The sequence below is a fragment of the Eriocheir sinensis genome, chromosome 27, assembly GCF_024679095.1.
Source record: "Eriocheir sinensis breed Jianghai 21 chromosome 27, ASM2467909v1, whole genome shotgun sequence".
NCBI lineage: Eukaryota > Metazoa > Arthropoda > Malacostraca > Decapoda > Varunidae > Eriocheir > Eriocheir sinensis.
The window spans coordinates 17,810,801-17,838,413 of record NC_066535.1 but is presented as its reverse complement, the minus strand read 5'-3'; the positions used below and the strand labels follow the sequence as shown (position 1 = coordinate 17,838,413).

The following is a 27,613-nucleotide window of genomic DNA, read 5'->3' as shown; positions in this document are numbered from 1 at the left end:
GTGTGTGTGTGGGGGGGGGGGGTTAGGATTTTTTTTAACAACAAAGGAGACAGCTCAAGGGCACACAAAAAAGGAAACAATAATAAAAAAAAAAAAGCCCGCTACTCGCTGCTCCTAAAAAGAATCCAAAGAGGTGGCCGAAAGAGGGGTAAATTTCGGGAGGAGAAGTGTGTGTGTGTGTGTGTGTGTGTGTGTGTGTGTGTGTGTGTGTGTGCTTCATGTTTTCTTCATTCCCGTTTAAGTCTTTGTCCGTATGATAGTATGTTCGTTTGTATGTAGTATGTATTTTTTTTAGGGGGAACAGAAAATTCATAAGTAGCGAAAACATTTGGGCTTCTGATCATCATTTTATTTTTCTCATCCCTTCCTTCCTTCTTTTTTATTTAACAGTCTTTTCTTTCTCTTTAACAGTCGCAAGCAACCCAAGACCTTCGCCTTCGACCACTGCTTCGACTCACTGTCCAGCGAGAGCCCTTCGTTCGCCTCGCAGGAGACGGTGTTCACGGCCGTCGGGCATGACATCCTCAACAATGCCTTCACCGGCTACAACGCTTGCATCTTCGCCTACGGTCAGACGGGTGAGTCGCGCCTTACAAGTTTATACATACACACGCTGCAAATATCTCCAGACGCCTTGATCCCGCTCGTCGTTCAACCATTCTTCATTTTCTTTGGCATATTTTTTTTTTACCTATATAATTATGTAGCTTTACTATTGTGTTCAGAGTTCTCTTTTGCTGATATGAAACTCCATAGACAGATAGACGGATTTTTTTTGTTTTTGTTTTACAGCAAAGGAGACAGTTCAAGGGCGTAAAAAAAAATAATGAAAAAAAAGCCCGCTACTTACTGCTATTGATAAATGGACTGATAGATTTACCGATAGATTTTTAGATAGACAGACTGACTGATTAATAGCTGCGTAGACTGGAAGATTGGCAGATAGATAAAAACTTGAGTGCTAGATAGATAGATAGATAGATAAATAGACAGACAGATCAAATAATTAATAGCCTGATAAAATTGCCTAACCAAGCCGATGTTATTTCAAGTTTCTCATTTTTCCATTTTTTTTTCGGATTGTTCAAGTTTCGTATTATTTTGGTTTTTATTTTTGGGTGTTCCACGGCTGTTTTTTTTCTCTCTCTCTCTCTCTCTCTCTCTCTCTCTCTCTCTCTCTCTCTCTCTCTCTCTCTCTCTCGTATGAAGTAAAATCGTGGTTCCTTCTCTCGCTGTCTATTGTTTGGGCCTGACTGCGGTGTGTCCTTTTGGCTCCTCTCGCGTTGCTTGTGTGTTGGGTCCCAGCTTGTTTCTCCTCCTCCTCCTCCTCCTCCGCCTCCTCCTCCTTCTTTATTTTAACAACATCGTTTTCTACTTGTTCTTGTTTTGTTTTGTTTTTGTTGTTGTTGTTGTTCCTCGTGTTAGTCTTGATCTTGTTCTTTTTCTTCCTCCTTATCCTCCTCTACTTCCTCCCCCTCCTCATCATCTACCCTCTTTAGCACTTCCCTCTCTTCCTCCTCCTCCTCCTCCTCCTTCTCTTCTTTTTCTTCTTCTTCCACCTTTTCTTATTTTTTGTTTTTGTTTTGTTTTCTTCTAATTCTTCTTTTTATACTCCTCCTTTTCTTTACAACCTCCATCCTCCTCCTCTTCCTCCTCCTCCTCCTCCTCCTCCTCCTCCTTCTTATTGCTCATCTCCGCCCCATCTCCACCACCTTCATATTTTCTTTACGTTCATATTTCCAGGATCATAAATTTTCTTTACTTTTGCGCACATTTTCGTATTTCTCTCTCTCTCTCTCTCTCTCTCTCTCTCTCTCTCTCTCTCTCTCTCTCTCTCTCTCTCTCTCTCTCTCTCTCTCTCTCTCTCTCTCTCTCTCTCTCTCTCTCTTAAAAATCCAATTCTCCCAGTCCTTCTCTCCTCTCTTCCTCTTTTTCCCTCCCTCCCTCCCTCCCGCCTTTCCCCTCCCTTCCTCCCGCCTTTCCTCCCTTCTGGCGCCTTGCCATCCTCTTCCCTCTCCTTCCCTACGCTCTGCCACATCCCTCTTCCCCAACGCTTCCCCATCAACGCTTATAGTTCTCCTCCGCCTCCTCCTCCTCCCCCTCGTCCTTCTCCTCCTTTTTCTCTACCGTCTTTTTCTCGAATTCTCCTTTTCTGCCACCTCCGTCACCCCCTCCTTCTTTACCGTCTGCTCCTTTCCTCCTCCTCCTCCTCATCCTCCTCCTCTTCCTCTTCCTCCTCCTCCTCCTCCTCGTTCGTATATAATTCAAGTCCCCATGCAATAGTACTCCTCTTTCTCCTCCCCCTCCTCCTCCTCCTCCTTCCCCTTATCTTTCTTCTCTTTATCCCTGAAAATAAGGATATTCTCTCTCTCTCTCTCTCTCTCTCTCTCTCTCTCTCTCTCTCTCTCTCTCTCTCTCTCTCTCTCTCTCTCTCTCTCAAGCTTTCCATGGTTCCGCTGACTCCTCCCTTTCCCTAAGCGTCCCTGTTCACCTCCCGCTCCCCGTTACTCACTGCCTGGCGTCACCGGTCCTCCAGGCAAAGATTCTGCAAGGGTCGGTATTCTCAGACAATCCCACCTCTCACGTTAACCATTCCCAAAGGCCGAGAAGGAGATCAATTGGGCTTTTATGAGTGTTTTTCACGTTCATGGTACAGAGGAATGACTAAACTACCACCAGGGTCATAAACTACACTTAGAAATACCCAAAACTCTTACGGTAACCCTGTCAAATGTCAGTGTGTTAGCGGCAAGGATAAGGAGATCAATCGGATTTTCATAAGTATTTTTCATGTTCATGGTGCAGAGGAATGACTAAACTACCACCAGGGTCATAAACTACACATGGAAGTACCCAGAAACCCTATCGAAATCCCTGTCAGTGTATAAGCGAGTGTATAAACGTCGAAGGATAAGATCAATCGGGTGTTCATGAGTGTTTTTCTTCACTTTCACGGCACAGAAGAATGACAAAACCACCACCAGGGTCATGAACTACACTTGGAAGTACCCAGAACCACTACGATAACCCTGTCAAATGTGAGTGTGTAAGCGGCGAAGGGTTTGTGCATGAAGATATAGTGTCCGAGTCGGTGGCGCTCCTGAGACCGTGGCCGCTGATTCAGGGCTTCGAGAGGGCCGGGACGCTTCCTCGAGTCTAGTCTATACGTACCCGCGATTTGCTTCCTCTCTGACGTCTAGTTCTTTTTTTTACCAGCAAAGGAAGTAGCTCAAGGATAAGAAAATGTAATAATAATAATAAGAAGAAAAAAAAGCCCGCTGCCCCCTATATAGAGTTCAGAAGAGTGGTCAAAAGAGAGGTCAGTTTCGGGAGGAGAGGTTGGGTTGCCACCACCTTGAGCTCAGAAAAATAAGGAACACATTAGCTCACTCTCCTCCTCCTCCTCCTCCTCCTCTAAATCATCCCGAAAACTAAAAATACCGATTCAGTCAAGGCGGTGGAGTACAGACATTGGCATTCATTTCGTTTTTCTCACCGGCCTCTTGCAGACTCCTTTCGTTCTTATGTTCTTATGTTCTTATACTTAGTCATCCGCCAGTGCAACAACCTTCCTGCTGAAGTACGTAGTTACAGTAAAACGATCAACTCCTTTAGAAATTACTTTGACCGTTAGTTTATTGCATTTGGAGTGAAGTGAAAAACGGTCCCTTACGTACGAAGAGTTATAGTGTTTTGATCTATTCAGGCGGTCTCCGAAGAATATTATAAACTGGTTCAGCTACATTATAAGCCTGCCGATTTACTGTAGCCCGATCTTTCGTGTGTCCATGTTTCCCAGTCGAACCCAACTATTGTTATTGGGAGAGTTTTATAGCGCAAGAGATGGAAAGATAAGAGAGAGAGAGAGAGAGAGAGACTATAACAGTACAACACAGGATGCAGAATAACGAAGTGGAAAGGAAAGAAGAGAAAGAAAAAGAATAACAACGAGATGGAAATAGGGAAGAATATGAGGCGGATAACGAGAGAGAGAGAGAGAGAGAGAGAGAGAGAGAGAGAGAGAGAGAGAAACTTTGGAATGGATTCAGACACAAAATGGAGAGAGGGAACATTTTTTTTCCGTCCCTTCAGACAAATATCCAACATTTCTTTCATCGCTTCTTTGTGTCTGTCTGTCTTTCCAAACTTCAAAGGTGAGCAAGTTGGGCGTATAGGAGCGAGTGTTTTCCTTTTCTTTCTTTTTTCTTTTTTGTTTATTTTTCCGTGTGTATTTGGTGTAGTTCCCTCCTCCTCCTCCTCCTCCTCTTCCTCTTCCTCTTCCTCTTCCTCTTCCTCCTCCCTCCTCCTTCCGTCTTTCTTACAGTGCAACTCTCCTTTGTTTCACTTCTTCCATCATACAGAACAATATACTCTCTCTCTCTCTCTCTCTCTCTCTCTCTCTCTCTCTCTCTCTCTCTCTCTCTCTCGGCAGACCTCTCCTTCCTCCCATTCTTCCTCTACGGTACTATCTCTCATTTCCTCCTTCCGTTTCTCTCCTCCATGATTCTCTCCCTCCCTCCCTCCTCTGAGACGCATTCCTCCTCCTCCTCCTCCTCCTCCTCCTCCTCTTCCTCTTCCTCTTCTCGCTTTCCTTCTATAGTATCTCCTCCCCTTTCTCTTCTCTCTTCTCTACGACCGTTTCCCTCCAGCACCTTAATTTCTGACTCCTGTTGTCTCCATCCTCTCTCTCTCTCTCTCTCTCTCTCTCTCTCTCTCTCTCTCTCTCTCTCTCTCTCTCACACACACACACACACACACACACACACACACACACACACACACACACACACACTTCTTTTCATGGAGTTTTTTAGGCGTTGGAAAAGAAAGGAAAAAATATATATACATGTGTTCACCTCAACCTTATTAAATCACTTTTCATAGTCTTTTTTTTCCCATACTTATTATTCTTATAGTTATTACACACACACACACACACACACACACACACACACACACACACACAGAGATAGATGGACAGAAAGATAGACAGGCAGACTCTCTCTCTCTCTCTCTCTCTCTCTCTCTCTCTCTCTCTCTCTCTCTCTCTCTCTCTCTCTCTCTCTCTCTCTCTCTCTCTCTCTCTCTCTCTCTCTCTCTCTCTCTCTCTCTCTGACTTTAATCATCCAGCTTCTTCATCATCTGTATCTTTTTAATCTTCTTTTTCATCATCTTCGCCTCCTCCTCCAACTCTTCCTCTCCCCCTCCTCCTCCTCCTCCTCCTCCTCCTTCAAGAGTAATGTCCCTCGTCTTCTTGAGTAGCCATTGAGGATCGTCAGTCTCTTCTTGGCGTCATCGATGTAAACGTATTGAGAGAGAGAGAGAGAGAGAGAGAGAGAGAGAGAGAGAGAGAGAGAGAGAGAGAGTCTGTGGTTAGGGTTAAGGTTCAATGTACAGATTCACACACGCGTTTTTTTGTTTTGTTTTATTTATATTTATTTCTTTTTTTTTACGGTGTTATGCTACGTAAATTATTGTTCTCCTTTTGTTAACCCTTCATGCAAGAGTGAGAGCGGGCATTATTAATCTCTCTCTCTCTCTCTCTCTCTCTCTCTCTCTCTCTCTCTCTCTCTCTCTCTCTCTCTCTCTCTCTCTCATGGAAGAAATTAAGAAAAAAATGATAGGGAATGGGAGAGAAAAGTTTAGGAAAAGAAGAGAATAAAGAATAAGGAAGAGGATGAGCGTTTAATGGGGAAAGAACATATGGATAGAGGAGGAGGAGGAGGAGGAGGAGGAGAAGGAGGAGGAGGAGGAGGAGGAGTTGTGTGGATTAGAGAAGCTCATTTGGAAGACAGTGAGTTTAATCTTCAGAAATATAAATTGAATGTGAACTGAAGCAAAGAAAATTGTCTAAAGTTTGTGTGGTGATGTGAAGAGAGAAAGGAAGGAGAAGAGGGGGGGGGGGATGTACTCTCTCTCTCTCTCTCTCTCTCTCTCTCTCTCTCTCTCTCTCTCTCTCTCTCTCTCTCTCTCTCTCTCATTTGACATAATTGTTTGCTCACGACGACAAATAAACGTGGGCCGTGTTTTCGTTTTCCAACCCTTGACTGTGTGTGTGTGTGTGTGTGTGTGTGTGTGTGTGTGTGTGTGTGTAGGCTTATGTAGGATGTTTTTTTTGGGGGGGGGGCCTTTTCCTCTGTCCGTCTTGATAAGGGCAGCGTGTCGCCTTTTTTTTTTACCTTTCTTCTTGTAGTTTTATGGTAATGGTGTAGAGTCTCTTGGTAATGGTGTAAGGTCCCTTGATAATAGTGTAGAGTTTCTTCGTAATGGTGTAGACTCACTTGGTAATTGGGTATTTGCTGCCCCTCTGAGAATACTATCATTTGGACCTTCATATATTACTCATCTTGTTTATCTATAACATGAATAGACAATCGTGAACATTTCTAAACAGCAGACCTCCCTGACCTAACCTACTAACCTAACCCAACCTAACCTAATTTGCCGTAACCCTTACCTAACCCTGACCTCTTGTAACTCATAGTAACATAGCGCCCTTGAATCAGTAACCTGTCTTCGGGGAGATAGTGGATAAACAAACTTGGGGCCCACTTTCTTGTAATAAATATTAAAAAGTACTTCAGACATGGTAGTAATAACGCACTGGTAAAACTTGAGTAATAAAGTAATATGTTTGACCGAGACCCGTTTTCTCAGAGGCTTTCGGCTCTCACAAGAATTATTTCCCAAGACCACAAAGGAGATATATCAGGTTCTCATAAGTTTTTTTTTTACGTTCATGGTGCCGAAACCTTAACAAACTATCACTAGGCTCATAAAACTGCCATGGATATAACCCACAACCTCTACGAAAGCCAAACCAAATATGGGTGTGTTAGCCACGAAATGTTGGAGGATACGGATCGTAAAAAATGAGGCGCAGGGTAACTATTCAGTGACCTTATGGGATCTTTTCCGTTTGGCGTACAGCGCTAAAATTAATTTTAATATAGATTTTCTTATGTATTTTTGTCCGTAGAATCCGAATATGACAACCGTTTTATGGAGGAACGAAGTATTTTTTTTTTACGCTGCAGCCTTGCCGCCTCAAAAAAGCTCGCAGAGGGCTTAGGGTCAAGGGAGGGCATTAAACTACTCCAACCACAAACTAACTGAACCTAAACGGGGGGGGCTGCCCCCCCGACCCCCTAATAACCAGGGGCTACGCCCTCCTGGACCCCCCCTCATGTATATGTGACTTATTTCAGAGAGATATTCTCGCAACACCTGCTGCAGCTCGCCGCGGCCAGCACCAGAGGCGACGCGCTAAAAACATTATCATATTTAAGAGTAAAAAAAAGTCCCTTGAATTGATTTTTCAAAGCGTTTCCATGACTGCTGAAGGTTTGCAAACGGAAAGATCCATAAATTGTATATAATACTGAATATTACGACTTTTCAGTAATAGATAGGAAGAAAATAACTTTAAAGGCAAATAACTCAAAAACTGTTAATTTCTCCAAAAAAATAATGCGATATTCTGATTCTACGGACAAAAATACATAGAAAAATCTATATTAAAATTACTTTTAGAGCTGTACGCCAAACGGAAAAGACCCACCTTATGTTTATAGTAATTGGTCTTTCTCTATGGCGTGAACCAAAACCACTGTCGTTCCTTCCGCAGGGTCGGGCAAGTCGTACACCATGATGGGCGCAGCGGACCAGAAGGGCCTCATCCCGCGCCTCTGTGACACGCTCTTCGAGAGGATCGCCGCCAACACCACCCCGCACGCATGCAGCCACAAGGTCGAGGTGTCCTACATGGAGATATACAACGAGAAGGTATGACTATCCCAGCGATGATGTTTTTTTTTTTTTTTGTTGTTGTTGTTGTTTTGTCGTAAAAAATTGCATATCGTATAATACTTATGTGGGTCAACACACACAGGTGCATGACTTGCTGGACCCCAAAGGCTCCCGACAAACGCTGAAGGTGCGCGAACACAACATCCTTGGACCTTACGTGGACGGCCTCTCCCTGCTGGCCGTGTCCTCCTATGAGGTGAGTCACGCTGCACACACTGTTCATGATCAGTTAAGTTTTGTTTGATACGAAGAGTAATGCTGAAAAAATATCATGTGTATTTTATTTTCCTTAGTTTCTATATCTTCACAGACCGGAGAGAAAGTCATATGCTCAGGAAACTTTTCTTATCTTTTTTTTTTCTTCCCTCGCTCATTTCCTTCTATCCAGCTTTCTTTTCATCGGAGTGTTTGCTCAGCTTTCACACGGGAGTCGCAAGTGTCTCCACCTTGATGAACCATCCGTCTCGAGCCGAGGAACTGCTCCAGCAATGCTTGCTGTGAATGTTCTGCGACGAAGTATTGATTCGCAGTTTCTGTAATCCAGTTTGCTCAGTCTGACCTTTGGAGCCTTAGAGACGCTCGGCTGGGACTTGCGTATTGGCATATTGTGTGATAGAGACCTTGGCAGAGCCACACATCCTGCATGTCAGTTATTTACATAGGTAGTTAGACAAGTTCATTTTACATCACACGAATGCAAGTAGATGTTGGTTGTATGATGCATAGCAGCGGGTGCAATAGGATTGATTACTGACGAAACAAATTGAAATTAGTTATTTATATCATTATTCACATTCCCTTTCACTACAAGGCGTTGATGAACTCGTGGTTTCACGACAGTCACGGTGCCGTTCATGACCGTGTAACTCAATGGTCCGGTGCTTCACTGGTCACTTAGATGACTTCGTTTGGAGTCTGCCGCTGACGAAAAAACTTAGTAGTATTACAAACGTAGCCACTTTGTTCGAGTAATGTGTGAGTGATCTGCACTTACAAAAAAACTTTATGGGTTTGATCTGATGCCCCACTATTTGGGCAAGCAAACTGTGTAAGAGACAGTTTCACAAGTGGGAACGACAAACAAGTTGTTAGAGCCGACGGGGCGTCAACTCTTGCCCCGCCCATCCTTCCCCAACTCTTCCTGTTCGCCAGACACGAGTCCTTCGGTTCGTCATGCACCGACACATTAGGATGATGATTTGATGCTCGCATTAGGTCGTGAAGAATTACAAGTTTTCAGATAATAACTGAAAGTATAACATGGTTGTAAGCCACTCAGTGTGAAAATACATATCATTGTTAACAACCATGGACAGGCATCTCTCGGCAGCTTGACGGTTTTTTTTCTACTAGCGATTTACTCCTCCAAGACATTGATTTTAAGAAAGTCTACGGGGTCCGTTGCGGAAGATGCAACTAAAGAGGACATACTGTAGACATACGAATGGTCCTTCATTACCCTCTTTCTTACACTACTTGCATCATCTCACATTCTCTTGCACATTATTCTTGGTGTCGGAACTCAACACTCCCTTTCCCTCCCTCGCCCGGCAGGAGATCGAACAGCTGATCGAGGAGGGCAACAAGGCGCGCACCGTGGCGGCCACCAACATGAACAGCGAGTCGTCGAGGTCACACGCGGTCTTCACGGTCATCCTCACCCAGACTGTGACCGATGTGGCTTCGGGAGTGTCAGGAGAAAAGGTCAGTGAGTCTTGTATTGCTATGTAAAACTTACGAGGTTGTTAGTCTTTGTGTCAACTACATGATGCGCATTGATTGTTTCATCTCGATCTCTCATCATGGTAGTGGTGGTGGTTGTCAATGCTCACAGGTTATTCATATTCCTCCTCCTCTGATTCTAGGCTACCCGGATCCTCCCTTATAATAATTACATCATCCAATAATGTTCATATTTAATTGGCAGTGGTTCTCAATGTTCACACGTTATTCATATTCCTCTCTCTGATTCTAGGTTACTCGGATCCTCCCTTATAGTAATTACATCATCTAATAATGTTCATACTTTTTTTTTTACATTCAGTTTGCCATTTTCCAATACTTGTCTTTTTTAGGTGTCCAAAATGTCCCTGGTTGACTTGGCGGGGTCCGAGCGAGCGGTGAAGACTGGCGCCGTCGGGGATCGGCTCAAGGAAGGCTCCAACATCAACAAGTAAGTCGAGGAGCTTCCTTGAGTTGATGCTGATAAGAAGTAATAGGTTATGTGGACTTGTAGTTAGTTAGTGCACCAGTGGGTTGTGTCAAGAGAATATCTGCGTTAGCTGTTGGGGGGACGTGGGAGGCGAGTGTGCATGGGAGGGAAATGCATCAAGTGTAATAATTGTTAGTGTTGGTGTTGTGGTGACAAGTGAGTGTGTACTTGTATTCTGAATGAGTATTGTACCGCAGTCAAAATCTGTTGAGGCCTTGAGGGAGGCTGCTACATGTTCTGGTCGCGTATGGTGCGGGGAGAGTATGCGTCAGTTGTTGGGTCATATGTTTGGTATTTTTGGATGTGTATGTTACGAGCACGTGGGCTGTTTGTGTTGTGTAAGTATATATGTGGATCAATGTCAGTGTGAGTGTTTGTGATCTTGTACATAAGTGTAAGTCTGTGTGTTTGTCTGCGTATAAGAAGAGGCTCCTTGTTTATCTGTTGATTTTCTCTAACCTATCAATGTTTCTGTGTATGTATGGATCCCAAAGTTTGTTTCTTGTTTTAACCATAGTGTCCCCTTTTAGGTCCCTGACAACCCTGGGTCTGGTCATCTCCAAGTTAGCAGATCAGGCGGTGGGGAAGGCGAGGAGCAAAGGTGACAACTTTGTTCCCTACAGAGACTCTGTCCTCACCTGGCTGCTCAAAGTGAGTGTTGCAGGAGTGGCAGGCCTCCATAGACTGATACCTTCTCATGGTGCAAATAATTGTGTGTGTGGGTGGGTGGGTGTATTATGAATTTGTATGGCAAGTCGAAATAAATAAGTAAAAAGTACAATACATGAATGTCTAAAATGGGCTAAAAATGTTCATTAACTTGAGAATTCAAAAATAGTCTGCTGTGCACTGCAGGTGACACAGGGAAGAGTAAGGAGAGTGAGTGACAAGTACTACCTTCAAACTTTATCTTCTTGGTTTGTAGGATTAAGGTTTCATGCTCCTCAGTTCAACCTAAGATGATTGAAGGTATTTTAAAGACAGTTAAGAAATGGACTTGAGCAAGTCATATCATGTTTAGAACTGATAATGGATGGACATCAAGATAATAGTGACATCCCAGAAATTGTAGGATGAATATGGCAGACAGAGAGCCAGGGGGAGAGATGAAAGTAAAGCATTTACCAGAGTCTACTTCCTCTTACTGACACTTGAATGAGAAAATAATTAATGAATCATATGATCATGTAAATAATCGTAAAATTATTATGCGTTTCATTAAGTATTGAAAATGCACTTAAGTTTATGTCAAATTTTCAGGACAACCTTGGAGGCAATAGTCGAACAGTCATGGTGGCGACTGTGTCTCCAGCAGCTGATAACTTTGAAGAAACTCTCTCAACACTTAGGTATGCTGACCGGGCAAAGAGAATCGTCAACCATGCTGTTGTCAATGAAGATCCGAATGCCAAAATCATTCGTGAACTACGTGAGGAAGTTGAAACCTTACGAACACAATTACAGGTTAGTTCTTGTCTGTTTTTATTAGACTTGAATTTCTTTATACAAAATTCAAACTATCGTGTGTCATGGTTTCTTTGTATTCTTCTTCTTCTTCTTCTTCTTCTTCTTCTTCTTTGTTTATAAACCATCGTCTCCCATTCTTGGGGTCAGACTTAAAATGGTCCTCCTCTGTGTATTCTTTGTATTATTAGATTATTTAATTCAGTGCCTTATGTATTTTTGTTAGAATATGAAATTTTATTTCTTTGTTTCCTTGGGCAAAATGCACAGCCAATTCTGATCTTTTATGCTAACCACCAACATTCCCCCAGTCACTGCGGCAGATGACAAGAGATGGTCCAGGATCTTTACAAGAAGAGGAAAGTCTTAATGAAAAACTTCATGAAAGTGAAAAGCTCATCACAAACCTTTCAGAAACCTGGGAAAACAAGCTCAAAAAGACTGGTATGGTCCCTGTCTTTTGATATCATAGTCCTCAAAAGTCTTTAAACAAATATGAAGTTCTAAACAAAATGTCCTCATATATAGTTATGACATATATATCTATATATTAGGAGTATATTTAGATTGTCAGTAGTAATTTTGATATTAGAATGATAATCTCTTAATCATCATCTCATCGTTCCCTTCCACAGAGCGAGTGCAGCAGGAGAGGCAGCAAGCTCTGGAGAAAATGGGCATCAGTGTGCAGGCGTCTGGGATAAGTGTGGAGAAAAACAAATATTATTTAGTCAACTTAAATGCAGATCCATCACTCAATGAAATGCTTGTCTACTATCTGAAGGTAATGATGAGTTGTGTTTGCTAATGGGAGTTGAATTACTTGCAGAGGCAGTAAAATTAAGATGGCTATAACGAAATATGTTTTTTTCTGGATAGTGTACTTTTTCACTTACCAAGCCTTACCATAGATTACTTTAATTAACCTTAAAAGTGTCAATGCCAAAAGAACTGCACAAACGCCTTTCAGGACCGTACATTGGTGGGCCGTCCTGATGCTGGCAGTGAACCCAATGACATCCAGCTCTCTGGGGTGGGCATTGAAACACACCACAGTGTCCTCAGCATTGAGAACTCCGACCTGTTCATTGAGCCGTACCCCAATGCCCGAACATGTGTCAATGGGTCACAGGTGAGAATTACTGTTACCCACAATCTCATTACTTTGTTATAAAAACATTCGATAATACTTAATTTCTTTTTAGCTGCAAGAGTGTGAGCATAGTACAAAAGAACATTTCAAAAACAGCACAGTCCTATATAATTGGATTTTGATGACAGTAGAAATATGTTCCTTGATAATAGAATGTGCCTGATAATGTGGAAAAGGGGGGAGCAGCATGAAAGTTTGCAGGTGGTATGATGAGATTGCAAGACCTGAAGGTATTAAATATGGTGCAACAGCATAGGCGATGTAAAATCCCTTGATATGGTTTATGGTTCATGAGTGTGATAAGGTTATGGGATGCAGAGGTTTGAATCAATCCAAAATGAAGTTAGACTGAAGACCACTAAGCTGATTGGAGAATTGATAGCAGAATATATCATAGACCCAAAGCTTTTAACTGATTGATTGTGTTGGTATGACTTTCCTGTATTAACTTGGGTGTCTGTAGTTACATGTTAAATGGTTGCTATTAAGGGTGAAACAGACGGCTTCGGTATTTCTCCCACAGGTCACAGAGAAGCTACAGCTGCGACATGGAGACCGAATATTGTGGGGATTCAATTACTTCTTCCGTGTCAACTGTCCAAAAACTAGTGTTGGTAAGTGGTGGATGGCGGTGTGTGTTGTATGCACTGGAAAGATTCTTAAAAGAGTCTTCTCCATTAGACCAAAGTATGCAAATATGTCCCATGTTTCAGTTTTGCCCTTAATCCTGTTGAAACCACCTGGGTCCTTACAATCCTTATCATTTGAATTCATATTGAACGATCTTACAGGTTTTCTCACTCGATATAAGAAACTGTTCTGTGACTTCTCTCGTAGTCATGAACCTTATTTTTTTTTTCTTTTTCTTTTCTTTTTTTACAGTAAAGGGAACCACTTCAGGGCAAAAAAATAAAAGAAAATTATGATTAATAAAGTCTGCATATAAACAATAAGCTTTCCTTTGTTTTATGCCACAGTTTGCCTCATCAAAATTTTTAATAATTGATTAGCTTTCCCAAATACACTAAGCACAGAGTAATTATAGAAATTCATGGATAGACATTTTACTTAACAGCGATTAATGTTTCAGGCGGGAGCAACTCTGAGCCACAAACACCTGCCCAGCCCATTGACTACAACTTTGCCCGGGAGGAGTTGATGCTGAAGGAGCTGAGCAACGACCCCATCCAGGCGGCCATTCAGAACCTGGAGCGCCAGCACGAGGAGGACAAACAGAGTAGGTTATTTGCCCTTTCTCCAGCACTAGTATCACATCCTAATCAGGGGTGTTGATCCAGCATCTTTTCTTTTCATTTTCTAGAGTAAATAGTTCATTGCTCCAAATGCTACAGGATATAAAGCATGGATGATGGTGATGTGCACTGGATATGAAACAACAAGACTTTATGCCAAGGCTATATTGCCAAGAGTTAATGATCATTTACTGGCTGGACAGCAGGAAAACGTATTACCAGTCCTGCCTCTGTAGTAAATATCAGACAATACAGTGAGGTGGCATGACCCAGTGCATATCCTATCATACCCATTTACACTTTTCTAAATATTCTTTCAAGTAGTTCATGTGACAGTAGTTATTTTACTGAAAGAATATAAAAAGATGTGGACATATAGAGAGCAGTAAGAAAGACCTAGTGACAAACCTATTTATTTATATATTCATTAATCTTAAGTTTTTGAGGTAGTCTAGTCAGCATGCAATTCTCTGTAACATTACCACATTTGTTTAAGGAAGATAAAAATTCCTTTCAGTGGCCCTGGAAAAGCAGCGGCAAGAATACGAGAAGCAGTTCCAGCAGCTGAGAAACATTTTGTCCCCAACAACACCCTATGCTCCCTACATGCCTTTTGACCCCCTGAGAGGCACGAAGATGACCCCGTCCACGCCCACCTCACAGCTGCGAATAGAACGTTGGGCCCAAGAAAGGTATTATTGCACAGATTTCAGTCGTTTTCCTTCTCCGTTAATTTTTTGGTGCCGGGCAAATTTCACGTACATCTTGATCAGCATTTTTTCAGCATAATGTACTGCTGGTGTGGTGAGTTCCTGATGAAGTTAGTGGAATGACATGCTGTTTGCCATTTTTGTTTGCCATTTGGAAGTTGTGTTTTAGTGAGAATGAGTTCTTGCATGCACACGATAGTTTTATGTGATTCAGTGCTTTGTGCCTTCTTTCGCTTCATAGCTTTCACATACATTCATCATCATCATCATCATAGGATTGAGTACACTAACATATGACAGAGAGAAGGGAAGAACACTGAGAAAGTCCTGCTCATAGTTTTGATGGTTGTGGCGAACTCACAGTCATTTCCCCTCATGCCTCTAATCATCATATCACATTCACTCAATCCTTCAACACATGTAGCCTCACTTTTCCAGAGGGTGCCCACTGGCTTGCTCTACCGTCACCACTCATATATTTCCTTTCTTTTCTTTCGTTAGGATCATACAGTCTTGGCACACATATCTATTTTCTTTAAGTCTGGAAACATTTTTAAACATATATATATTTTTTTATATTTGCCCAGTCCTTAAAGCTGTTGATATAATAGTTTGTGCATGTATGTAATGATAATTATGATTGTATTTTTATTTATTCATTTATTTATTTATTTATTTTTATAATTTGTTCAGTAGCATGTGCATTCCCATTTCTCTGTTTTTATCACATTAGTTTAGTACCTAGTATTATTGCAAATGATTTTGATTTTCATTTTTTGTATTCACGGCCTTAGTAAATTAATGTAAGAATATGAAATGTTTTAAAATAGCAGAAAATTATAGTGTAAGGAATGTCCTGTTTTGCCACAGCATGGTGATGTATTCATATTGTGTTGCTCTCCATAAAATTTTCAAGGTCTTAAGAAAATACCAATAATTTATGCATGTATGATAATTAGCATGATTGTTTTATTATTTCATGTATTATTACTGATTATTTATGTTTTATTGCCCATCCTGACCATTGCATATGCCAGGCAAAAGGTTCAGTTATTAACACATTTTGTTCCGCCACAGAGAGGACATCCTCGAGCACAGTTCCATTTTGTACCCTGGCAGAGAGGACACTTTCCGGCGCAGTTTGGCTCACCTCAGGCAGGACATCATGAAGGCGAACACCTTGGTGAGGGAGGCAAATATATTTGCTGATGAAATGGGAAAACAGACAACCTTCGGGGTAACTCTGCAGATTCCCCCGCAGAATCTGTCTCCCAACCGCAAGAGGTCTGCATTTGTTAGTGAGCCAGCAATTCTAGTCAAGAGGAAAGGAAAGCCCAATCAGGTAGGGTATCTCTGTTCATTTGAAATACTGTTTTTGATTGTTGATGATAATGATATGCTGTTTAGTGATATGTAATATTGGGGTCACTGGGAGATTTCATCCTGTCAGGGGTTCTGTGTCCCTGCCCAGCAGCCAGCCCAATCCCTAATCCGAATTGACTGGTGTAGAAAATGCCTGTATGGAGACTTGGTTGGAGGAACACCAGAGGATGGCATCATAGGGTGGGCAAGGCAATGCTCTCACAGGCATATTGATTGACTGACTAATGTGAATGTTATCGTTCTTTGTCAGGTTTGGTCCATGGAGAAGCTGGAGCACAAATTGATTGTCATGAGGGAAATGTATGATGAGCAGCAGAATAACCCACTTGCTGAATGTCCATCTGGTGACCCTTTCTATGAGAGTCAAGAAAATCACAACTTAATTGGAGTTGCCAACATCTTCCTTGACTGTTTATTTCATGATGTTCGGCTAAATTATCATGTTCCAATCATATCACAGCAAGGAGAAGTGGCAGGAAGATTACAGGTAAGACTGAAATTTAGATGTTTTAATGATTATATTGATTTGGTTGTGATTATAGAAATATGATGCATTTTAAGTTTTACAACACTTAAACCAACATTCTAGGTTGAAATATGTCGCACAGCTGGCCAGTTTCCTCAAGAGAGGTTTGCAGATACACTGTCTGAGTCTTCTAGTGATTCTGCCCAGAGCAGGGAGGATGAAGATATGCAGAATAGTTCAGTAACTGTTCGGGTGAGTGTTTGTAATGTAATGAATTTGGTACCTTGGCAGTGTGGAGGAGAGCCATTTACTGTCATCTCCCATATGAATTTTGTGTTTAGTAGACATTAGGGTTGATCCCATTGAATCAGTGGTTGATGAAATAAGGGAAATAGAATTAGGGGAACTCTAGGTAAAACATGTGTTGGTGTGCAGCATAGCTCCAAACCTTTTCTGGAGTGTGCTGGTTCCGAATTGCCTTTCATACTCAAAGCGAGTATTTACAAGGAAATTAAAGTCTGCATAAGTTGATTCATTTGAGGTTGAGTTGACCTTGAGGTGTGTATCATGAATGAATACAGTTCAGTGAAGCTGAATTGACTTTGCTTTGAGTCACATCTCAACATACATAATCACATGCATTTCACATCAGTGGTTTAAGTCAACAATGTATAAATTCTCTAGTTGTGGAACTCTTATATCATGTGACAATTATATATTTATAAATTATTTTCTGAAAATCTGAAGGATGTAGTCTGGTCATAAGTCTCATACTATAGCCAGAGTCACATGCCTATTTAAGTTTTTGCAAGGCATCATGCAAGATATTATATATGTTAAAGAGTAAATTGCATGCAGTTGTGGCCCCAGCAAGAACCTGAACACAAAAATCTCTTCACAGGTCTCCATCAGGCAAGCAGCTGGTCTTCCTCCCTCCTTGTCCAACTTTGTCTTTTGTCAGTACCAGTTCTGGGGTCAAAATGAAGGAGAAGTTGTAGCTCCAGTTGTCAATAATGAGTACCCAACAGCTTCATCATCAAAAGATTCTATTACATTTAAGGTAAGTGATTGTTCAGAAATTTGCTTTATTTCTCAGGATTATACTATATATGATGACAATAACCTTCATGAAGTGTACCATTACTATCTTTCTTAGCATCTTCTCATCAGTCATAGGAAGGAGAAGCCAAAACGCAGCTAAACCCGACCAGAAAGAAATAATTGCACAAAACTGCTGGTACTTTTAAGCACACAGGGGAGTGTCAAGAAACCTCTCCACCAGAAATGACCTCTCTTTTGGCCACTCATCTGTACTCTTATATTGAAACAGTGGTTAGCAGGCTTTTTTTCTCATTTTATTTTCACCCTTGAACTGCTTCCTCATGTGTCCTTGCCCCACTGAAAGGAGTTCACATGGATAGGGATAGATGAATTTGTTGACTGAATATGGCTAATTTCTCACTTTGAAAATGTCCTAATAAAGCTTCCCTCTTTTCAGTTTGAACACACCAAAGACTATACGGTGTTAATAACCGAAGACTTCATGGAGCACTGTACCGATGGGGCTCTCTCCATTGAGGTGTGGGGGCACAGATCAGCTGGCTTTGGCTTAGCTCGAACAGGCTGGGAAGTTGATCAACAGCTGGCAAAGGCACGGTCACTTGTAGATAGGTGAGTCAAATTATGTGTAGTCAGTGATAAATAATCAAAAACAAGGTTGTGTGAAGGTATGGTGCAGTGGACTTGCAGCATACCAAACATACATATTTGGACATACCAAACTACAAAATCAACCTCCTCTTAATTTTTGCCAGGTGGAATGAACTGACACGAAAGATTGAGATGTGGGTTGAGATCCAGGAGCTTGGAGAGTGTGGAGACTATGTATCCGTGGAAGTGACTCCACAGAAAGATGTACTAACAGGAGGTGTGTACCAACTGCGGCAAGGACAGCAGCGAAGAATTGTGTGCAGGGTGAAGCCGGTGTCCAACTCCGGGACTCTGCCACTCATCTGTGAAGTAAGAGCAATCATCCTTTAAGCATGTTGGTTAGAAAGTTGATTCACTCTGCATTCTAAGTGCAGGTAAATCTAAACATTGAACTTTTGATCAGATTCTAGGGAAAGTTTGATGTTTTGACCAGTGGAGGCAGGGACCAGTTTAGAGAATCCAAGTTGAGGTTACAGACAAATAGATTATGGTTTAAAAATGTTTTGATAATTTTCAACAAGGTTTGGAAACATGTATAAAGTTTCTTTAAACAGTTTTATTTGCACAAATTTCACAATTCTAATAGGATTTACTTTACTCTCAAACTAAAGATATTTTCCATACCATCACGCACAGCTGTTGCATCTACATTGTTCTTCTGCGGCATCTTTCTCTGTGTTTGACAAAGGGGATTGACTGAGGTATCTCGACTTATTTCAATGACCTTTAAAAAGCCCATCTATGCTTGTGGTAGGATAAATGCAAAGAATATATAAACAGAAATAATGATGAATTTAACTAATACCTGTTGATGGAAGAGGATTAAGAGGTTTAGAAGAGGACTAACCCTTTCCATGGTTAAGCTAGATAAATTCAGATTCAACCAAGACATAGGCAAGAATTGGTTTACCAGTAGTGTGGTGGATGAGTGAAACAGGCTTGTCAGTCATGTTGTGGGTGCCACTGCCATAGATACATTCAAGAAGAGGTTGGATAAATTCATGGATAGTGAGGTTAGGTGGGGTTAGGTATACAGGAGCTGCCTCGTATAGGCCAACCGGCCTCTTGCAGACTCCTTACATTGTTATGTTCTTATGATTTTATTTCCCAATATTTAGTTTAAATTATTCAAGAATTTTTGTTATCTTCTCAGGCAATCACCAACATCAGCATTGGGTCTGTGTGTGGGCGTCTGAGGTGCCAGAAGCAGCTGGATTCTTACACAGAGGAAGATCTCAACATCCTGCGGGAGAGGTGGAGTGAGGCGTTGAAGAGAAGAAGAATGTATCTAGACCAACAGGTAAAGTGAATGAGCCCTGTGTGGAAGCTGTCAAAAGGTTATCACCATATCCTTCTGGTAACTTTTTTTTAGGTCTTGCGTACCGTATGTGATGACTACCAAGAGATAACTTCTAATTGATCACATTTTTAGAGAATTCTAAGTTATGTTTCAAGGCTTATATTTTTTCTCATGGCTCATTACAAATATGATATCTTTGCATTTCCTCTTCCCCTCCCCCCCCTTTTTTTTTCTTTCAAGTACCATTAATTGTGCTAAGTAACTTTTCTTGAAAGGCCTCAGGGCCTCACTTAGTGAATAAGTGCAATACTTAAAGATGACATAGCACAGGATACTTATATTATGAACTTTACTGTATTTGCAGATTCAGAAAATAATAAACAAAGGAGACAAGAATGAGGTTGATGCAGAGAGAGAACAGTCATTGGTGGACCAGTGGGTCAGCCTCACAGAGGAGCGGAATGCTGTCCTGGTTCCTGCCGCTGGCTCCAGCATCCCTGGAGCACCAGCTGACTGGGATCCTCCAACAGGGATGGAAGCCCATGTTCCAGTTCTATTTCTAGATCTCAATGGTGAGAAAATCAAAATTAATTTGAACAAAAAATATCAGTTATGTTCTCAAACTTTATTTTCCAATGAACTTGCTTATATTACATATATTGAGGTGCTATAACTGCTTTGTCAAGAGTGAAATTTTACATGAATTCTACTTAGAACTACTATATCATGCCTGTTTGCTTCCAGCGGATGACTTCTCAACCCAAGGATACGGTGGTGACAGCTTGACCCTGGCTGGGAACAATGCAATAATACCCAAGGAAAACTGCAACAAGTTCTTCCAGTTGCCCTTTGTTAAGTGCTATGAAAAGGATGTGTGTGCAGTAGCCTCTTGGGACTCATCCATCCATGACAACATGTACCTCAATAGACTCACTCCAAGTATGTGCCAGGAATATTTTATCTAGTTTAAAGTAAGATTGTAGGGAGATAGAGGTGAAATATCGTTAAAGTTACAAACAGGATACAGGAGAGGAGTCTTGCTGATTTTGAATGCAGATTATAGAAACAAACTACGTACTAGGATATTGGCAAATTGTTTTTGAATGCATTTACTTTACCACTAATGACACACAAAGCAATGGCCATATTCAAAGTCTCCCTAAACTTTTTGCAAACTTCTCTCAGATTGTTCTCTTTCATAGCTGTTTCCTTGCCTGCACTTTCCCAAAAGCTGATTCAGCATCATAATGTCATGCTTTTATAATCCTGATCATGCAAGTGTTTTAATCATGCATTTTAAGTCTCGCCATATTTGATTCAACCATTAAGCTGCCACTCTCATTTTAATAACTGTCTACCTTCCTTGATGTAAATTAAGGGTACAGGTAATGTTTGTTTTTTCTTTTTCCTTCTAGGTGATGAGAGAGTCTACCTTATTGTGAAAGCTGTGGTCAGATTGTCTCATCCAGCAGCAATGGACCTTGTTCTTAGGAAACGGCTTGCTGTTAATATATATAAAAAACAGTCACTAACAAGCAAATTTGTAAAGTCAATAATTGGTTCAGTCAATACCATGTATGAAACAGGAATCATGTATGAAGTTGTGTCAAATATTCCTAAGGTAATGCTTTTTTAATTTTCTTATTGTAATTTTAAGATGTATAAAATGCCTTCAATTTACTGAAATATTTACTCTAGATACTCAATAGGAGACTGCATGCTCTGATATTTTCTTGCCACTTGACCAGTATAAATTATATGAGTTTTCTGTTTTTCAATATTGCTTACAGATTATTCATTATTTACAGGCAAGTGAAGAATTAGAAGAACGAGAGTCCCTTGCTCAGTTGGCAGCAAATGTAGATGATTCTCATGCTGAAGATGGAGAAACATACATAGGTGCGTCTGGCTTTCCTTCTTGTTAATTCTGCGCCTGGTTAGCGTGACCAGCTATGAATCTGCAGACCCGGGTTCAAATCCTGGCCTGGGCGGTTGGTGTGCAGCTCATCCAGCTGTTCATCCTCCCTTTGTGGGCTGGTTGATAAATAAGTACCTGGGGAAACCTGGGGGAAGGTAAACTGTGGTAACCTGAATGTTACACTGGCCCTGTGTCCTGGGACAAAATGGGTTCTTACCCACCACAGGCTCAAAGTGCAAATGCGACAGAAATGAGCACTGCAGCCACGTGCAGGTGTAGCATATTCCTCAAACTTTACCTTTTCAGAATCTTGAAGGAATTTTCTGTAATCATATAGATCTTGCAAGATTACTTGAAAAGCACACATGGAAAAAGCTGCATGATAAAGAATTTAGTTCCTTTTTATATGAGGTATAAATAAATGGCTTCGTATTTCCTTCACAGAAAAATACAAAAAAATTTTTGCATAGATGTAATTCATCTTAATACTTGATAGATTATTCTTTTTACTTGAGAGATAAATAATGGCTCCATATTTCCTCCACAGAAAAATACACAAAAGGTGTTACATCGGTAGAATCCATCTTGATGCTTGATAGGTTACGACAGAATGTTGCTGTAAAAGAATTGCTTCAGTCTGCTGGCCGTCCCCTCATGAGGAAGACTGCATCCGTCCCTAACTTTTCTCATGTAAGTACTGTTCATATGACAGCACTGGTAATATGTGCTCTCACCTAAAAAAAATCATTGGGAGGCCACTAATAACTTTTGTTTTACTGGACACGAAGCATGTTGTGCCACAACTTTTCAGGGATGAAAATATATACACCTTAACATTTAAGACTTTAATTACATTTACTGATGTAGTAGCCTAAAAGTCATTCATGAAAAGAGTACATTGCTTGCCTCCACATGAAGCATGAAAGATATGAGCCAAAATTTTGTCAAGTATTCCATACTTTACAAACTTGAGCACTTTCTCTCCTGCTTCAAGTAACAACACCAGTAATAGTATCATGTGCATCTTCATTGTCCAGTATGTACTTCATTCATCACAGTCCCATGAGAAACCATGTATAGCAATCTGGCAAGCTGTGTCAAAGTGTTACAAAGCAGATACCTTCTGCTGAATGTAAAGCATTAGTGAAATGAAAACTTCCAGTCCATTCACTAATCATTAATGAAATTGAAATGTTAAATCTGTAAGAAGCTATTTATTGATCATGACAGGATAAGCTTTTCTACATCTTGGTTATGGTTTGAAATATTCAGTTGACATATTAGTTCCCTGTTCATTTTGCTTATTTTTAGCGGGGTAGAGGAAGACCCTGAATTACAAAACACAATCACCGTATGCTTCTTTGGTGACTAGTTTTAACCTGAGGCCAATTCATGATATGCCATGAGTGTTTAAAAACCATTCAGGAGGAGACTTAAGGAATGTCACAGAACCACATAAGGGGGAGAACATAAAGGGTGTTTGTTACTCACGTAATGTCTATACAAGCATGAATGTGTCTAAATCTTGGTAAAATGTCAAAATACTATAAACATCTAAAAGAATGCAAAATGTATTCTCATAATATTGCTTTATTTGTTGATGATCTTTCAAATGACTGGATAAAGGGGTGGTTTTAGGGAGAAAGGGATGGTTTTAGGTCTCCCCACTTGTGTTGCTGTGTTTCTGCTGTTGTGTGTTGCATTTGACGTAACATTATAACACTTGGTTACTGCAGTGAAAGACTGATGAGCTGAATCCAGTTTTTGCCGAGGTGTTTTCACAGTTCACTCAGAATGATTATTAAGGCTGTGTATCTTTAGAAGAAAGTAACAGTCTTGCTTGATTGCATGTAAATAGTCAATTAGATATAAATCTGTAATAATGTTAACCCCAATGCTTGATTCATATTTTGTATCAAATAATCTAAGTTGCCACTCTCCTTTAAAATAGCCCATCATGTATGGCTGTGATACAATCTTGCATCTGTGATTATTGCTGTGGGTTTAAAGCACAAGCATAGATGCCTCATGCTGCCTTTCTTTCAAAGAGCCACAGTGACGGGTGCGGTGCCCACATTCATGCTAATACTGAAACCGCCTCAGGGTTATTAGGAGTGGTGTTTAGCGCTTTCAGATTCATTTATATATTTATTTATATATTTATTTTTGCTTAGAAGTTTGGAGATTAAGTTTTCTATGGTTAGAACATGTATAAATTTGTTTATATATTTTTTTATAGAATTTTGCCCTTAAAAACAGTTTGTTTCCTATGTTTGCGTATCATAGAAAGACTCCATCTGTAATAGGTAAGTCATATCACTACAATAATTTAACAAGGCTCATTTCTCATAGTTATTCTTTAAGCTAATAAGTAATGACGATGCAATTATTATATCTTACATATAATGAGTTTTTACAAACTTTGATTTTAACTACATTTTTATTTTGTTGATTTGTTGGAAATTTAGTGTTTTCCTGTCAAAATTTGTATGATTATTAACACTTGACAACAGGAGTATAAGAAATTACCTTTGACAGTAATGGCTTACCGGGGAAAACTACGTACCTTCAGATTTTGTTGGTGTAGAAATAAGCATTGTTTTCTTTGTTGTGATATTTTAAAAATGTTGTGAAGCTCTGATTTCTTCTTTAATGTTTGAAGTATTTACAATTTTGTTTCTGATACATCACATTTTCTGGACAGCTGTTAATGAATAACATTCTAATCCTTTGATTGCTAACCTGGCAAGTAGTAAAGTAATTGTGCTTGAAGTAACTGATCTCAAAGAGAAGTTTTGAAAACACTCTGATCATCATTTGATAATTCTTACTTTTCTAATAATGTGGTTCCTTGCTGAGTAACCAAAAAAAGATCAGATGGCAAAGATTTTATATTATATCTCACAGGTGAAGGTTTGAACTGCTTTAGGCATTCATGAGAATTAAGATGACAGAGTTATCCCATGGATAATTCATAAAACTGAGTTTTGTGCAGAAGTTCTTTAATTATTATTGATATTATCCCACTGGTCAAGACAGTATGGCGGCAAAGCCAAAACAAATGTAAGGAGGGTTCAGGGCAACAGTGCAGCATTTAGAAAAGTTTATCAGCAAGATAAGCATCATGAGGTGTGTGATGTGGTGCTGTCAGTGTATAGGAACTGCTTTTTGATGGCAATCACTTCTGAACATCACTGAAATGTCCAGAAAATGAAACAAGATAATAATTTAACAAAACAAGGTAAAGGTGCATATACATGGATTCTTATGTCATGCTGATAGCTATGAGAGGTAAATAACCATTATTCATATTCAAAACATCGTTTCCTGTCTTCCCCACTCATATATGAATATATATTTATATATTTATATGTATGCATATCTCCCCTTTTGTAGTTTTTTTTATTTCACTGTAGTTGGAGTGAAGAAGGTGGCAATATTTCAGGAAGTTGGTTGTGATAGAGAGACAGGATTAGCTAAGGCTGCACCACCTCAACGGGGACGGCAGGAAGAGGGAGTATGTTCTTTTTCCACTCTCTGAAAGTGCTACATTTTTTTTTTTCCATTTTTCCCTGCCAGCCCCTGACTTGGCACTTTGAGTTTTTCCATGGCCATTATTTTGCTGCACACATTATGTAACCATATTTTTACAAGTGTTACGTGCCAGTTGTTTGATTTTGGTGTTTACTTCATTGTCTGTTATTGATTATGCAGCATAGCAGTCTAATGGTTCCTTTTTTTATTTTTTACATTTACGCACATAGTCTGTCAATATCCTCATAGCTTTGTGAGCACTTCCTTGTGGAAGTGTGCAACTGTGGTACCATTAATCCTTTCGGCACCTCTAACAGATGCAAATATTAGATATCTCTCTTCTGCACTCACTTATTGATATCTACTATGAACATCATGTACATATGATTTGTAAATATGAAGCACATGTTCAAAACCTGAGAACAAATTTAGATATAGATTTTTCTGATAGGAACTCATCTGATGTAAGTAAGAACATGCACACAGCTGGACATCAATAATCTAACTTCAGGACTAAATTAACAATTGACAAGCATGAAATATATGAGGTTTCTGTATTAGTAGCTCTAATAGTAATACTATTAAAAATCATAATGATCATAATAATAATAATAATAATAATAATAATAATAATAATAATAATAATAATAATAATGATAATAATGATAATAATAACTGATAATAATAATAACATGGAGAGACATGGAGCAGACATCATGGATCAAGTAACAGATAAGGATTGAAAATATTTAAATTACTATTAAAAATAAATAAAATGGTCTTGAGCAAGTAATTTCATGCAGAGAACTGATGACAGATGGGAAATCAAAGTAGTAAATGAGTGACAACCCAGGAATTGTAGTTGTCAGGGCAAATAGAGGACTAAGTAGAGAGATGAAATTAGAGCAATGGCCTTGGCAGGATAGAGTACTAAAACAGCTGTGTTAGTGTGACTTTCAGCGGCGGGCAGGGGCACAAGCTGTGTTAGTGTGACTTGCATTGATTCATTAATACGTCACATTTTCATTCAGGTCATAGCAGTGTGTGAAATCTACAAATATTGCTATGCATGATAATGACACATAAATGGTCGTCAGAGCAAGAAAACCTGTAAAATTCACCAGACGCATGATGTTGGTTTTCATCTACCGTTGTTGAAATGCTCATTGCTCACTGTCATTTACCCGCTGAAGGCCATTTAACTTGAGCAGAGATCTGAACAGAATTTTATTGAACCATTTCTAAGAGGACATCAGGGAAAGTTTATACTCAAACTCAACAACTATAGTCCAACCAAATTGTTGAGTCCGTTTGGGCAGAGGCTCCCGTGGGTCCATTTCTCCCCTATGCTCTGCCACACAGTCCCAACACCTATTTTTTCCTATCATATGTTACCTTTACCTTACATATGAGAGGAAGAAATAGGTGTTGGGACTGTGTGGCAGAGCAGAGGGGAGAAATGGACCTGCAGGAGCCTCCGCCCAAACGGACTCGACAGTTTGGTTTCACTATAGGCCCTGTTCAAAAAAAGTTGTCCTTCCAAAAGGTTGCACACATTGGTATGCCGCTTAAAACATTCCATCAAGGAGTCTCCATAAATTTACACACATAATGGAGCCGTTAAGTCAGTTCAATTATTTAAGGGTGGCGTGCTCCATGCTAGTTGAAAACATCTGTGTGCTTTATTTGTAACTGAAGTATTTGTCAGAAATCAAAAATGAATATATATTTGTAGGAGCAAACACTTTTAAAGCTAGATTATCGATGTCTCAGTGTGTGTGTGTGTGTGTGTATGTGTGTTTGTTTGTGTATATTTCACTTAGTCTTGAAATATGCTCCGATAAAATCATATAAAATAGTTTTGCACCATCAATAACCATAAATAAAGTTTCTTACAATTGATTAATATATCTTGAAACTTGCAAAAGAAAAAAACATACATATATTTTGTTTGTAGCTGATACCTGATAAAATGATATTTGTGACTCATGTGATGTACCTGTTGCAAGTTAAATACAGGCTAATTAGCGTATAGCTGAGGTATCCCTAAGATTCAATAATTTTAAAGCAGATCAGTAGGCTCCAGGCTCTAGTGATTTATAGTTGTATTAACCCTTAAGTCCACTAACCCAAAGTCAACAAAATGACGAGAGTAGGGTTTGATCTTGCAGCTCCAGAAACGCTTGAGGACTAACCTAGAGGTAGCGTGAGAACGCCAGTTTTGACTTGCATCCTAGCAACTGTGGAAGTCTGCACTATTCATTTAATCTGGTTTTATTTTCCACAAACCATTGCATTATTAACAAAAAATATCAGGGCAAAGCAAAGCAAGCCCATGATAGGAAAAAAGTATTTTAATATAATGTGCTGACTTGCATAGTTTTCATTAGTGTAGTAACCCTCCTTTGCCCACCACTACAATACAACACCTTACCTGGTCACCAAAGAAGATGCTTCCATGTGAGGCGTTCACTCAGTGTGTGTCACTTCACTTCCTACACACGTCAAGAAATAGAAACATTTTAACAATGTTCAGTGTTGATCTTTCATCCATGACTGATAAGATGTCACATAAAAATATATATATATATATATATATATATATATATATATATATATATATATATATATATATATATATATATATATATATATATATATATATATATATATATATATATATATATATATATATATATAT

At 39.9% G+C, this 27,613-nt stretch overlaps 1 protein-coding gene across 13 annotated transcripts in view; it reads left to right on the top strand.

Moving 5' to 3' along the window:
* The first annotated feature begins 378 nt into the window (after positions 1-378).
* LOC127004218 (kinesin-like protein KIF13A) overlaps positions 379-27,613 on the top strand; it is a 49,004-nt gene continuing 21,769 nt past the window's right edge. For 4 of the 13 annotated variants that reach the window (XM_050871749.1, XM_050871747.1, XM_050871743.1 and 1 more), the window contains exons 1-27: positions 411-578; positions 7,628-7,785; positions 7,892-8,005; positions 9,364-9,513; positions 9,885-9,982; positions 10,552-10,672; positions 11,282-11,485; positions 11,797-11,929; positions 12,121-12,269; positions 12,456-12,617; positions 13,162-13,252; positions 13,729-13,875; positions 14,409-14,583; positions 15,679-15,943; positions 16,235-16,471; positions 16,574-16,702; positions 17,352-17,510; positions 17,949-18,121; positions 18,265-18,469; positions 19,314-19,460; positions 19,825-20,032; positions 20,205-20,399; positions 20,876-21,081; positions 21,269-21,359; positions 21,926-22,068; positions 24,824-24,895; positions 27,069-27,113. In XM_050871749.1, the coding sequence (XP_050727706.1) occupies positions 7,648-7,785; positions 7,892-8,005; positions 9,364-9,513; positions 9,885-9,982; positions 10,552-10,672; positions 11,282-11,485; positions 11,797-11,929; positions 12,121-12,269; positions 12,456-12,617; positions 13,162-13,252; positions 13,729-13,875; positions 14,409-14,583; positions 15,679-15,943; positions 16,235-16,471; positions 16,574-16,702; positions 17,352-17,510; positions 17,949-18,121; positions 18,265-18,469; positions 19,314-19,460; positions 19,825-20,032; positions 20,205-20,399; positions 20,876-21,081; positions 21,269-21,359; positions 21,926-22,068; positions 24,824-24,895; positions 27,069-27,113 (3,957 nt within the window). In that variant the 5' untranslated portion in view covers positions 411-578; positions 7,628-7,647. Of the gene's footprint in view, positions 579-7,627; positions 7,786-7,891; positions 8,006-9,363; positions 9,514-9,884; positions 9,983-10,551; positions 10,673-11,281; positions 11,486-11,796; positions 11,930-12,120; positions 12,270-12,455; positions 12,618-13,161; positions 13,253-13,728; positions 13,876-14,408; positions 14,584-15,678; positions 15,944-16,234; positions 16,472-16,573; positions 16,703-17,351; positions 17,511-17,948; positions 18,122-18,264; positions 18,470-19,313; positions 19,461-19,824; positions 20,033-20,204; positions 20,400-20,875; positions 21,082-21,268; positions 21,360-21,925; positions 22,069-24,823; positions 24,896-27,068; positions 27,114-27,613 lie in introns of all 13 variants that reach the window. The other 9 variants (XM_050871754.1, XM_050871745.1, XM_050871744.1 and 6 more) reach the window with 9 other exon arrangements.